Source organism: Heptranchias perlo, chromosome 2, assembly GCF_035084215.1.
Source record: "Heptranchias perlo isolate sHepPer1 chromosome 2, sHepPer1.hap1, whole genome shotgun sequence".
In the NCBI taxonomy this organism is placed as follows: domain Eukaryota; kingdom Metazoa; phylum Chordata; class Chondrichthyes; order Hexanchiformes; family Hexanchidae; genus Heptranchias; species Heptranchias perlo.
Window position 1 is genome coordinate 103997650 of NC_090326.1, and position 15184 is coordinate 104012833.

The 15184-nt window shown below is 37.6% G+C and overlaps 1 protein-coding gene and 1 long non-coding RNA gene across 11 annotated transcripts in view; one reads left to right on the forward strand and one right to left on the reverse strand.

Annotated features, from left to right (window-relative positions):
* Positions 1-15184, reverse strand: part of cobl (cordon-bleu WH2 repeat protein) — a 346962-nt gene that overhangs the window by 165161 nt on the left and 166617 nt on the right. For 6 of the 10 annotated variants that reach the window (XM_068005366.1, XM_068005392.1, XM_068005406.1 and 3 more), the window contains 4 exons: positions 7788-7998; positions 6589-6817; positions 4993-5040; positions 163-257 (listed from right to left, as the gene is read on the reverse strand). In XM_068005366.1, the coding sequence (XP_067861467.1) occupies positions 163-257; positions 4993-5040; positions 6589-6817; positions 7788-7998 (583 nt within the window). The remainder of the gene's footprint in view (positions 1-162; positions 258-4992; positions 5041-6588; positions 6818-7787; positions 7999-15184) is intronic. The other 4 variants (XM_068005412.1, XM_068005400.1, XM_068005380.1 and 1 more) reach the window with 2 other exon arrangements.
* Positions 768-10799, forward strand: LOC137341919 (uncharacterized). Its single transcript, XR_010967161.1, has 3 exons — positions 768-806; positions 4891-4980; positions 10753-10799. It is a non-coding gene; the product is annotated as an uncharacterized lncRNA (long non-coding RNA).

Consider the following 15184-nt stretch of genomic DNA (forward strand, 5'->3'; position numbering starts at 1 on the left):
TGGCAAACAGAAAAGTACAACAGCGGGAATCCACTGTATAGTATTAACTTTAGAACAAAATCGACAATGTACTATAGAATAACCACATTCAAGATAGGACAAACAGCTGAAGAATATTTCACTGACACACAGAATGGCAGAGTTTAAAATCGTCATGCTTACCTTTGTTTTCTTTTTGCCAATTTTGAAGAAGCCCAATAGCCCTTTTTCTTCCTTTTCATTCGTGCCAGTGATAGTTAAAGCACTTTGACTTAACTCTGTAGAAATAAACTTCAATTAAATTTTCAGCTCACCAATTCATCATTTGCTTCAGTTAAAATGCATATATTCACAGACTAAGGTTTGCAACTGTCCAGAAGTTTATTATAACATCTCTTATACATGCAGGTGTTAGTAATATTTTGCATTCAAAAGCCACACAATGCACACAAGCTTTTGAAATTGCAGACACAGTTGCTTTTGTTAATTTGAAGAGACATTTTCTGTGAATTGTAAAGCAGCCATAAATATAAGCTTTGTCCTTTTTGTTCCCATTTTATTTTAAAATGTTCTTCCCTTTAAGCACCTCCCATCTTCAAATCCATTACAAGAGAAAAATCAAACATTCTGCTATGGACATTCATAATGGACTGGAAGGAGGCAAGATTTCAAATGGATAAAACCAGCAATGTTCATTTTCCTCATTCCCTCCATGGGGACAAAATGCATAGCCTTCTATGTAATATACTGACTCACAACCCAGCCAAGAATTGAAAAAACCCCAGCCAACTGAGACAGGCAGATCCAGTGTCCGGCAACCCTGGGAGGTAGGCATACATCACTAGGCTGCTGCACAATATAAGTTTTTAATAATATAATCAGTTCCACATTTACAGACAGTTTATTTTAATAAAACCTTTAATATAAATGAGTGGGTCAAAGCTAATTAAATTCTAAAATAATTTTTACAATGTGACTAAAAAAGCATTTGGTAGCACAGATAAAGAGAAATAAAACCAGGCCTCAAAAATACTGTACTGTACAGACTCTTCACACCTATAACCATTGGAACCCACTAATAACCGATACCTAATGGAGACGTGTGGAGGAGTCAACAATTTTTCAAAAAATATTTTATGTACTTGCCCCAAGTTCAGACATCTTGGGCACTCAGAAGAATCAAGTCCATCATGGGACTCAATCAAACATAACCCACTCCACTGCTAACTTGGCCTCTTTATCGAAAATCCTTTCGACCCTATGAAGGGTCAAATGTTCCACTTGTATTTTGGCAAATTGTGGAGTATTCTGGTGATGTGAAGCTAAAGGGGGGGGGGGGGGAGGGATGCATCATAGTCCATGTGGATCCACATTCCACAACCCAGAGAAAATCAAATTCACATTCAGGCTGGGGAAATACACTACTGCTAGCCACTGGTCAATAATAATAAAAAAAACTGCAAATATTGGAAAACAAATAAAAATTGGAAATGTAAGGAATGCACAGCAGGTCAATCTTCTTCTGTGAACAGAAAAGACGGGTATATTATACACCTGAAATGTTAACTTATCCTTTCTCTTTATAGATGCTGACTTACTTGCTGTGTATTTTTTCTACCAGTTTATCAATGGTAGGCCCCTCCCACAGGGTCAGCTTTGCTGAACCTTCTTGGAAGGACCGATTAGGGAGGGGCACAGATCCAAGGGATCTCAAGAGAGCATCAGCCCTTAATCTGCCTCAATTGGTGACTCAGCTTTTCTTCCTTTTTACCAGTCCTTTGGGGACTACTTAAGTCTCTTCTTCAGATAGCTGGGGCAACATGCCATTGACTCACATGTCTCTGCCCAGGAGAACATTGCTTCAAATAGAATGCATCCAGTCCCCCATGAATATTAAAATTTTCACATCACCTAATTCTGCTATTTTTACTCTGTGTATAATACATTGCAGCAATAATGACTTCACAGCTGCATCTGTGAATGTGTCCTGATATTGCAGTATTGTCACTCCATTATTTAGCAAATGCCACTCCATTATTTATAATGGCACATTCACCAGAATGATACCAGGGTTTAAAGCATTAAATTATTAGGGCAGGTTTCATAAATATGGCTTGTATTGCCTTAAGTTTAGACGGTTGAGGGGTGATCGAATTGAGGTCTTTAAAATGATAAAGGGATTCAATAAGGAAGATACAGGTAAACATTTTTCTCTGGTGGGGGAATCCAGAACAAGGGGGCATAATCTCAAGATTAGAGCTAGGACATTTAGGAGTGAAATCAGGTAATACTTTTTCCACACATAGAGTAATGGAAATCTGAAACTTGCTCCCCCAAAAGGCTGTGGATGCTGGGTCAAACGACATGTTCAAGCCTAAGATCGATAGATTTCCGATGGGTAAGGGTATCAAGGGGTGTGGAGCAACAGTTGGTAAATGGAGCTAACATTGAGATCAGCCATGATCCAAATGAATGGCGGAACAGGCTCAAGGGGCTGAATGGCCTACTCCTGTTCCTATGTTCCTATTATATAACACTGCCATTACTGTCTTTTTTTGGCTTGGTGTGCTATGTGTTCTCGAATTAGATAGTCACATTAAAAATTCTGTTTTCAGTGTTTCTGTTACTGTTACATAATTGCAAACTATTGTTCACAAGATTGATCTTCATAAGTAAGGCCTTTTGGTCCATCTTGGTTATCTATCCTGAACTAACCTCCATTCTCGCAAAAAAAAATTCTAGGCATTTTGCTTCTACCATCCTGTTTGTTAATCCATTTCACAGGTTGATCATTTTTGTGTGAAGAGCTTCCTGTCATCAGTTCTAAATTTGCCTTGTCAGTTTGAACATGTGCCCCTTGGGTCCAACCATCACAGATTGTCTCAAGTAGTCTTTTGGATTTCTTTCTCTATATTATCTGTACATTTCTAGGAGGCGCTGTCTTCATCTCCTTTCAAGGCTAAAAAGCCCAAGCTTCTCCAATCTTTCTTTACAACTCACTCTGCAGATGCTAGTGATTAGCTTCTTGGCTCACCATCACTTCCAAGCTCTGAAGATCTCCCTTGTGTCTCAGTGAACATAAATGGAGACAATATTTAAGCTGCAGTCTGACAAGAGCACTGTACAGTTTCAGCATAATATCCTCTGACTTATACTCCACTATTCTGGCTGTACAGTTCAGCATTCTATTTGTTTAGTTCATTATTGCTGCACAGTGACAACTAGCATTCCTCGATCTCCTTCAACTTCACCCCTGGTTATTTCAACACTACTCATATAGAGTATGTATGTTGCCAATTTTTGTTTTTCAATGTGCAGTACTTTACACCTGTACAAACTGAATTTCATCCGCCACAGATCTTCCCACTTACTCATTTTGTAAATATTTGGCTACCTCTTGAGATTCAACTGCCCCTCCCTCTTAGTTTGGTATCATTAGTGATTTTAACCAGATTGCACTGAGCTTCTGAATCCTGTTCATTAAAGTTGAGAAGCCAACAAAAAAGGGCACTGCAATAGTCCAAGACTGGAAGTGACAAAATCATGTACAATGGTTTCAGTGATGGAGGGGCAAAAATAAGTATCCAAGTAAGCACTGTTGGTAGTGTAATCTTGGTGATGAATAGGATATAGTATTTAAAACTCAGTTCAGGATGGAACAAGATGCCAAGATTGTGCATGATCTGGTTCAGCCCAAGAGTGTGGCTGGACAGGGGCCAGTGGCAAGGGAGCGGAGTTTCTAGTGGGCGTCAAAAGTGATGGTTTCAATCAGCCCAATGTTGAACTGGAAGAAACTCTGACACATCTAGGATTTGATGTTGGACAAGCAGTCTGTCAGCACAAAATCATTTGAAGAGTCAAATAAAGTGGAGGAGAGACAGAGCTGGGTATCATCTGCATACATGTGGAAGCTGACCTCATCTCTGTGGTTGAAGTCACTGACGGGCAACATACAGATCAAGAGAAGGAGGGGCATAGATCCATGGGAAACTCCAGAGATGACAGTGTAGGGAAGTGAAGAAAACCATTGCTGGAATGTGCTGGTTCCATTTGGAGAAGCAGAAATAGAAACATTCAATTATAGCCCTACCAAGCTGGACAACAAAGGAGAGGAACTAGAGAAGGATGGCATGATCAATCGTGTGAAATGCTAAAGATAGGCCAATGACAGGAGGGATAATTCACCATGATTACAGTCACAGAGGGTGAGTAGGAGCATGGTGATGTTGGAGGAGAGGGGCTGGGGGAGTTGGGATGCAGGTTAAAATCACGAGGATGATTTTTATTTAATTCCTCTGTACACTTTTGGTTGAAGATTATTACATCATGATGCAGCACCAACAATTCTGTTGTATCTATAAAAAAGCTTTTATGTCCATTTCCATAAGTCTACAGCAATAATTGCCACAGATGGGGACTTAATTTATTTGAAAATTCAGAGCTGTTTTGTCGTTCTCTTTCTTTAAATAAAAGGTAACCATTAGGGAATTCTACTTAGTCTAAATCACACCACTAAATTTCTTGGACAGTAAATCAGAGGTTCAAGCCTATTCATTTTTAATGTTTTAAATCTTTCAGAAGTAATATTTCTGTCTATATCGTGCACCTAAATACCCCAAAAACGACAGGCCAAGACTAGTATAGTGAATGTGATTAAAACAGACAACCATGTAGGTAAGCAAGCACAGTTATTAGTGAATAATAAAATCCACATCTTCATCGTCCAAATTACCCAACTTAAAGATTTTAATATTCAAAAGCACAGCGCCATACCCTTAACAATAATTCACTCTGCCATTATCCTTCAATACTAAAGTTACAAAACAGTTTTATATGAGCATTATATTAATACTCTGATGTTATTGTAAAGCAACAGTAATGTAAGCTACCATCATTTCTCACACCCAGCAGCAGCCGCCAAGCTTTTGATTCCCACAATGGGAGATTCATACAAGATCTACTACAGCAGAGCAGCAAATGGAGAAACAAAGCATCAAGCAGGTAATACAATACCTTTGTAATTTAGAGCTGAAGCAGCGGAGTGTGTTTGAGACTGAAGGACTACAAAAAGGGCACATTATTACAAAAAAAAAATCATAAATTGGATTTCCTTAGAAAACATCAATCATTTAAATGGGCTTTAAGGTCACAGATAACTAGCGTAAACATGTAAAACTACAAAAAATTTCATCTTGCAAATATGGAATGTGTTTTATCTCAATGTGTGAAAGAGTACTTGAAATGGAGAAGTTCTGGATTATATAAGTGCAAGTTCTTTCTTTCTTTAGGTGCTCACTTCAAGTCACAGTACAGTTTGGTTATATAAAATGCTGAGCCAGAACTAAGGCAATAAGAATTTCCCACAGCCCATTCATTAAACAGACATCACTTAACATAACATAACAAAGACTCCAAACTATATTCAATCAAAGCAACAGTTCACTGGAATTTAAGACGCAAACGTGCTTCTGGCTGATTTGGTAAGACAACCCAGGAGTTTTGTGAAGAGTTATAACACTTTAAAAGCGTATTAACAATTTATTCGATAAACTCAGACAGAACATTCATCTTGGGCAAGTGTTCGGATTTAAAAACTTTGGACATGTAGTTCTGGCATTATTTATGGAAAAAAATGAACTGTGAAGACAAATAAGTCATTTTAAGAAAACAGAATTATAGAACTCTGGCGCACTGAGTACCTTTGACCATTCTAGTATTTCAGCATATAACAGTGTGCCCTAACCCTGTCTTGTAACAATGTAGCCTCTTGTCCAGTCCTATTATATGGTATTAGAATAGATCTTAGGCAACAGTGTGGTACATGCCAAGTCCCTCCCAAAAGAAGTTTCCTCATTGATTTAAAAAATATGCCCTCACCAATGTCTCAAATGGTACAATCCCTTTGCTATAGGGAGACAATATCCTGCCTTCCAAGACCGAAATATCTTGATTTTAATACTCCACTGAAGGGAAAATGTTAATATTGCACATAGTAAACTAAAGATATGCTAACATATTCTTTACTGCAATCTTGCAGAAAAATATTTACAATAGGATGCTGTTCATTCTTACATATGTGAAGTTTGTTCCAGAAAGCCACATGATCTCACAAGACAAAACAAAACATTAGTTTGCTCAAAATATCTTGAGAAATCAATACTTTGTTCTTTACAGAGACATTGCTGGGATAATTTTTGACTTTGGGCTCTGTGGTTTGGCCTTATGCTCCTAGAGCTCACACAGCCATGTGCCCATATGCACTCTTGCAAACAAGGCTCCCCACATGGCACGCAAAGTCAGAAAGTTAACCCTATACTCCAGACTTGGTGCTCTAGTTGAATTAATATGGCAAGTTTATTATTCACCTTTCATTCAGCAGAAGATTGCTGGGTAAGGACAGATTTGTACATAAATGTTAACCACAAACTTCAAATGTCTTCCTAAAAGAAAAATAGTTCACCATGCAATCATTTCAGGTTAATTTTCTTTTGGGAGAAAAGTACTGAGACAAAGAAGATTAAAACTCAGTCAAACAGCTTTAAAGTAAATGTGTTTTGGTGAAACTACATTATGTTCTACTGCAGCTGGTGAGTTTCTGGACAAACTCACCTCTGCTGGTATCCAGAGCATATAATTCTCGAGTTTCCAAATCATTCAGTGATTTCGAAAGATCCACCTTTTCCCTTTTGATGCTGTCTTTCAGGAGCACAAGGTGATCTGAACTGAAGTCACACTTTTCACATATAACTGGCAGCAGATCTTGCAAAGGCACAAGTGGACTGACTCGCACCACAGTCTTTTGTGTCCTGAGGAAATTTACCACCAACCTCACAGTTTTCTGTAATAGTCAAACAGTTTACATTAAGCCAAGTGATAACGAGGTGACCACCAGAATAGATAAAAATGTTCATTTATTGACTTCTAATTTTGGCAGCAGTTTTATCGGCATGCGGCACTGTACCATGTAGGCACTTTCAAGAGCTCAGCATGTAGCATGCAGAAGGAACATTGGAACAGGAGTAGGCCATTTAGCCCTTCGAGCCTGTTCCGCCATTCAATGAGATCATGGCTGAACTGTGACCTAACTTCATAGCCCCATATCCCTTATACCTTTAGTTAATAAAAATCTATCAATCTCAGGTTTAAAATTAACAATTGAACTAGCATCAACTGCCGTTTGCAGAAGAGAATTCCAAACTTCTACCTCCCTTTGCGTGTAGAAGTGTTTCCTAACTTCACTGGCTGTAATTTTTAGGCTACGTCCCCCAGTCCTCGACTCCCCAACCAGCGAAAATGGTTTCTCTCTATCTACCCTATCAGTTCCTCTTAATATCGTGAAAACTTCGATCAAATCACCCTCATCTTCTAAATTCCAGGGAATACAACCCTAGTTTGTGTAATTTAACCTCTGAAGTCCAGGTATCATTCTATAAATCCACGCTGCACTCCCTCCAAGGCCAATATATCCATCCTAAGGTGTGGTGCCCAGAACTGAACATAGTACTCCAGTAAAACCACAAACATTTACACAGGACAAAAGGTAGAAACTATGGATCAATATATTTTATCCATTAATTTGAATAAAAGAGCATTCATAAATTGTCAGTTTTTCACAAAACTATTCTGGCTTATCACCGCACACCACTCCCCACCAATCCCAGATATTAAACAAATTATTTTTTCATAACAGCAAATTCAGTGAGCAGCACATTTTGGGTGCACTGAATCATCTTACTAATGGCAAGGCACAATTAACATAAGGATTTTTTTTTAATGAAGTACAACAATGCTTCTGATTTGTTACCTACTTCAGGCACTACAGGTGGGGGTCTTCTTGGCTTCTCCACAATAACTTTCTGCTTTATGAGCACTTTGTCTATGTCCAAAACTCCTACAGGAGTATTTGGCTTGAAGCCTAATGGTTTGCGTGTCTCTCTGGATTGCAGTTCAAGAGTATGATGGGCTGGATTTAGATGATATTGGCTGCACAAATCAATCAGTAGATCCATCACTGCTTTACTGTAGTGGAAAAAAAATCCCATTAAAATTAAATATTACATATGCAACACTTCAAATAGACATGTCTCCAAAGCATTTTGATGATTGTTAAAGAAAAACTAAAGTGTTATCAGAAAGATAAACATCGGAGGAATTTTGCTCTATATTTATCTGTTTGTTGACACCATCTTCACAGTCCTTGAACATTTCATTAATAACTTTATGGCCCTCTCTCCTGGGTGATTTTGTTGCTATTCATTAAAAGTTTCATTTTTAATTGATTGGCGTTACGAATTTGGGTCTGCCATTAATATCTTCTGGGGTTCAGTAGCATCAGTCACGCCCAAAAGCAGTCGGTCCACATTACCTTTATGGGAATTGACTCATCTTGCACCATATCTACTTGTATGGTGGAAAAGCCTGGGAAGAAACAATAGAACCCCTTTGTGACCAGAACTGGATAACTGTCTTTTGCATATGTCTCCGAAGGTGAGGTGGAATTTAGTTTGAATTGTAAACTGCTTTATTCCACAGCGAAGTGAAACATGCAGAGTAGTATGTACGATCAGAGTTGTTTAGTTCAACTGATACAACTTGTTTTCATGTAATGATATGAATATAATGAACTTGATGGGTTGTCTTACTTAACTTAAACAAAATAGCCCTTCTGCATTCTGTCTTAGTCCCAGGGCAGAACATCTTTCTTCAGTTTCCTGTCTTTTGCAGCCTTTTGCTGTCCAACTGCCGTTGTAGTCCCATTTCCAAAGGCCAAGCCTTGTCTCTTTTTACCAACAAAAGCCTCACAGAGGTTTCAGCTTTTAGTCAAAACTGGCTATCCACACCTCCCGCCCAGCACGGAGTCCACCAGCCTAACTTGGCAATGACCGCTTTGGAGTTGAAATGAACAGGGTTGTTGCAGCAGCAACGAGCGTGAGCAGTTGCTGAAATGTTAAATTACCTTTCCATTGTTGCTGGGATGCTAGTTCAGACACCCCATCCGAGACTTAATATGTACATGCCAGCTCTGCTTTCCTGCACACTTAACCCCTTTAAAGCAAACTTTAACTTAAAAGCACTTTTAAAAATGACTCTCATTTCGATCCTTTCCATGGAAAATGGTCACAAAATCCAGAAACGTGACATTTGGAAATATATTTCAAGAGCTATTTTATTGTGAATTGATTACTAATTTAGCGCACTTGCAGCATGGAGCAATAAATGAAGAAAATACAATTAAACAAATATACACAAACATTTAGAAAATCTAGTTAAGCCAGTTAAAATTAATTACATTTTTATAACTTATATTATTTTCATGCTCTATTTTAAATGACAGTGAAATCTGATTCAAGGGATCATCGTTCTAGCTTCATAACATAATCCTACAAAAGCCCTGGTTAGCGTAGAAAGACTGGAGACATTGAAACTTACTGCAAATAGCATCACTTCAATCAATGATAAATTCTTGCTTCAGTTTAAGTTTCAGATTTGTAGAATATTTTCTCTTAGAAGCCTCACAAAGATTAAATTTCTGTCATGCTTGGATCAAGGTTGTTAAGAGATTTCGAGCTGTGTCATTTACGGCACTGAAGTATAGGTTACAAGCTCAACTGTATCACAATGAATAAAATTTCCCTACAAAGTGTTTTGTTTTAAAATGACCAAATTGTATCTTAGTTAAAGTACTGAAGTCAATGCTCTGATTTGCTTCCACTAAAACTTATCAAACTGCTTCACATTTCTGGGACATCTATAACCCAAGTGACTGCAACTCTTGCAGCTTTCTCACCAGTATGATTTATAACATGCAACTCCCGTACTGTGCAAGGGTGAATTCTGAGAGGAGGATCCAAATACACTCTTTGTAAAGCCCAGACATGTTTTACAGCATTTTTAAACCAACATGTAAATGACCAACTTTCATATTACAGAACTGACAGCATGATTGCTAGTTTAGGAGCAAAACTAGGACATGGTAACAAATTATGTTTATCAACACATTGCAGGAATTTGCTTTAAAGCAGCTTGGATTTGTGATCTACTGAATGTCTTCAAAAGCCTATAGGTAGTATTTTTTTTTAAATGGTCATCAATTCTGTATTATGTGCTAGAAATATTACGTGAAGTTGACCTCATACCAATACAGTTAAATTCTGATAAACTGATGACTATTTTGTCAAAAATTGTCCTACAAACTCCAGATAAAACATGACTGATCTTTGTAATACAGCCAGCTCATTTATTATTAATTTAGCAAAGGACTGTTTAAGTATGCTATTGTGTCCAGATGAAATTTTGCCAATAGTTCATCATATATGTATTCTGAGAATTCAAATACATTAATACTTAGAACAACAATTTCTATTTATATATAACACTTGCCAAAACCCTCTTTTGCAGCTCGCAGAAGGATAAAGCAGCAGTGCTATTTGTAAGGCAGGAGGCCCTCTTAGCTTGTGTATGGACCATGAAGATAAGTACAGGCATTCAACAATGGGAGTGGGTGGTTGTTAAGTACATTGGAATTTTATGATTCTATTGGATATTTATTTATCTGCCAACTGTACAGGTACAATATAGGTTCAGGGAGTCATCAAGAGTGGTCCTTCAGGAAGCATATTGATTTGTCATTTGGAGGAGGGCTGTAAAAGACACCAAGATACTGTGTTGCTGCTTATATAAAGCAGATGCAAATAAGGATACCACTGTATATAAGATGCAGTTAAATATCTGCAAATTAATATTACTATCCATTTTCCTTTTCTTGTTTTTCAGTTACCATATCAAATCCTTTATCCAATGTCTCTTTTAGGAATGTTAAGGTAGGTATAAATTTCTAAATGATGTCAACTTTTATTGCCCTTTCATACTTCGTAATTTTTGCTTGAAGTAATGATCCACTGATATCTGAGAGGTTTGAAAACACGTGGGTTTACTAAAGCATATCCTGGATCAGAAAAATTGAAATAAAATTGAAATAAAATCTGCCAAGAGATGTTTAAAAAAACAATTATTGAGAAGCCAGCTATAAGATACTATTCTTTTTTGCTTTGTTGCTAATTTGCATCAATTTCTCAGACGCATGCAGACCAATATGTGGTGTAAAATTACAATGTTCACTTTATAGAAAAATAAACCATCTATTGATTGCTTAGGTAACAAATGGTACCAAATGAATCAAAACCTTAAAGAGAGAACTTGAGAAAGAACTAATATAATCATAGCATTTTATAGCATAAGAGGCCTTTGGCTCCATCACACCTGTGCCAGCTCTTTGAAAGAGCTTCCCACTTATTTCCATTCCCCTACCCTTTCCCCATGCTTTTAAAATAAATTCTTTTCAAACATTTATCCACTTCCCTTTTAAAAGTAATTTATGAATTCTGCTTCCACCACCATTTCTGGCAAGCATTCCCTATCCTATAACCCTGCACATAAACATTTTCTCCGAACTGCTCCCTTTGTTCTTTTGGTGATTATGTTAAATTTATGCCCTCTACTACTGACTCACCTACCAGTGTAAATAGTTTTTCCCTACTTGCCTCCTCAAAACCACTGAATTTTGAACACCTCCATCAGATTTCCTCAATCTTTGTTCTAAAGAAAAGAGCCTCTAGTCTCTCCTCATAACTGAAGCCTCTGATCCCTGGCATCATCTTAAGTGAATCTCTTCCACTCCCTCTCCATGGTCTTCACATCTTTCTTAATGTAAGAAGCCCGAATCTAAACACAATATTCTTAACTTCAGCCTAACCAATGATTTGTATAGGTTTAGCATTTGCTCTTTCTTTTTGTACTCTATAGCCTTATAAAAACTAGTATCCCAAATTTTGCTTTGTTAAAGAAAAACAGCTTTATCAACTTGTCCTTCCATTTTTAAAGATTTGCGTACCCGAGTCTCTCTGCTTCTCAATACCTTTTAAAGTTTTGCCATTTAGTGTAGGTGTCCTCTCCTTATTCAGCCTCCCAAATTGCATCACCTCACATTTCTCTGCATTAAATTTCATCTGACATCTATCTGCCAAATCAACATACTTGTCTATGTTCTTCTAAAATAGATCCTATTTTTATTTCATCTATGAAAGATGTCCATGACCTTCATAACCCACACCCTTTGGTCAAATGACACCTGAATTTACTTAGTGGGCACCATCCATGACATCCATTTAAAAAAAAAATTCTCTATTTTCTGCCATCTGTTCCTATGGCACTCAGATCAGAATCATTCCTGCTTTATGAACCTATAGACAATGTGCAACAGATATTAAAGTAGTATAGCCCAACAATTTTATGTGTCAGGAGTTTTTAAACAATAAAACCCTGATCAGGTGTCAACCTTGGCTCAGTGGTAGCACTCTTGCCTCTTAGTCAGAAGGTTGTGGGTTCAAGCCCCACTCCAGAGACTTGAGCACATAATCCAAGCTAGCACTTCAGTGCAGTACTGAGGGTGCGCTGCACTGTCAGAGGTGCACTTTTCGGATGAGACATTAAACTGAGGCCCCATCTGTCCTCTCGGGTAGACGTAAAAGATCCCATGGCACTATTCAAAGACGAGCAAGGGAGTTCTTCTGGTCTCTTGGCTGATATTTTTCCTTCAATCAATACTTAAAACAGATGATCCGGTCATGTATTTCATTGCTGTTTGTGGGAGCTTGCTGTGCACAATTTGGTTGCCACGTTTCCTACTGCTTAAAAGGAGACAGCCCATATAATCCTTCAAAATGAGACAGCCCAAATGACCCTTTAAAATGGAGACAGCCCAAATAACCCTTTAAAATAGAGTCAGCCCAAATAACCCCTTAAAATGAGACAGTCCAGATAACCCTTAAAATGAGACAGCCCAAATAATCCTTAAAATGAGACAGTCCAGATAACCCTTAAAATGAGACAGTCCAAATAACCCTTAAAATGAGACAGTCCAGATAACCCTTAAAATGAGACAGCCCAAATAACCCTTAAAATGAGACAGTCCAGATAACCCTTAAAATGAGACAGTCCAAATAACCCTTAAGATGGTATTTGACCACAGAATCATTCTACACACCGATGGCCATTATCCAGGAAAAAGGCATGATGCATTCATTGCACTTATCCAAATGAGGCAAGACATGAAGCAGATTATTAAATCATTAAATGCTTGGATCCCATGATTAAATGCAAGTTTTGTTTATTTTAAAATGCGAATGCGGGACTAGGACACATAAGTTACTAAATTTGCAAGCCATAAGGGAAACAAGAGAGCAGACAGAACTTGTTTTCTCACCCCCACCCCACCACACAGATTAGTATATGTGGAATAAAATCCCAACAATTAATGCTAAGTCAAGTAACTTCTTTAAAAAGGAGCTCGATCAACATCTGGGAGTAGATTTTCTGCTTCGGGAAATTGCATCCAAAGTGCGATTGAAATTGCAGTGGTTAGGCTACGATTAAAGTTTCTGCTAAAATTCATTTGAATAATCACAAACATAAAATCTTCCATGAACTAGTGCAATCGGACAGTGTAACAGAACTTAATTGGGTTTTCTTTCCATTAAAAAGTATTCCTTGATGTATTTAAGTGTGGTAACCTGGTGCAGTTTTATTAATATATCTGAAAATGGGTTTATCAGCAAAAATAAGCATTTTTAATAAGGGTGTCCAGTCCTCCACCTGTGAGTAACATGATTTAAAATCACTGAAAATTACTTTAAAAAAACTATACTGAACCATTTAAAAGTTTCATTGATGTACACTATTTAGTTTCTTAGTAAATTAAATATTTTTTGATATGAAAAAATTTGTAAAATGTGCCTACGAGGGCCTGTACGCCTAAGAAAATAAGCACAATTTGAAAAGCCTTCCCAAACCAGTGCAATCGGCAGAATCTCGCAAGTTCAACCTGGAGATGTTGGCAGTTCTATGGGCGGGGCCTTATTCGGGCGATTTGAATCTTGAACCAGCGTAAAAGATCATGGAAAACACTAATGTAAGTGGTTTTGGGCATAACTCACTTATGTTTAAAATTCCCCGATCTTTTGCGTTAGTTCGGCCGATTTCGCCAGGATTGCGCTGTTATAACTTGCGGAAACAAGCGGAAACTCTACTCCCTGATTAACATTGGAATTGATGCTTAAAGTATATCGAATAAGTGTGGATATAGATTTAAAAATTACTGCATGCAATATTGTGGTTCAGTTGAGGCCATGGGAATGTCACTTGTGCAGTCAGTCATTGAGGGGCGAATAACCTGGTTCAATGATTGAAAACTAGAGAATATTAATCTTTCAATTAACTTTAGAGTACAGGGAGAAACTTCAACATTTTTTTCTTCTTTCAAATTTTACTTATGGTCTTTTACCTCCTTCAGGAGGAATATTAGGGAGAGTCTATGACTGCAGATTAAGGAGCAGGCTCAATGAGCTGAATAGGCTATTTTCTCTTAATACTGGAATGTATATTCATTTTTTGTGCACTATGTAAACTAGACTAATTAGTCATAGGTCTCTGAAATGTGGCAACCGGATAAGAGCAATGACTCATATGTCTTTATCAGGCCTGATGGTCACCCGTTAAATTGATATTCTCCCAAATCGATTGGAAGTACATTCATCACATGTTATCACTGCTCAATGGCATGCTTATTTCTTCAAATCTCGAGAACAACAGTAGCCAATTAACTTTTTCATGCAATATTAAATAAAATAGCTCCTTTGGATGTCTTTTGTTTCACCTGTTCAAAATTCCACTGCAACCTTTCGACAGTTCTGTCTTCTGGAGTCATACAAAACACATATTACAAGGGGAATGCTATAGAAAGGGTCTTCATACAGTTTCTCCATTACTGAGGGAGGTATAAGTAATGACTACTTCTATCACGGAGTGTTCCAGGGAGGGACTATTGCACTTGGAGAAAGTACTAATGACTGGGGTCAACAAAGTAATTATTCATGATTGCTCCAGAAGGAATTCCATCAGGAAACCTGCCAGGTAAAATAAAGTCCATCATGCTGTTTGCTTGCCGGTTTGAGAAAAAAATTACTTTTTAATGACATCGCATGATGTGTGGAGCAGTCCAAATCTAGCAAGAATGAAAGCCAACACTGTACATGCGTTTATTCTGTGTAGCATCTATCCATACAGATGGATTCACAGGAGTATAGTGAATTCGAGCATTTCCTAAGAATAGATTAGACTGTTTTAAAAAATTAGTGAAGAGAACATTAAT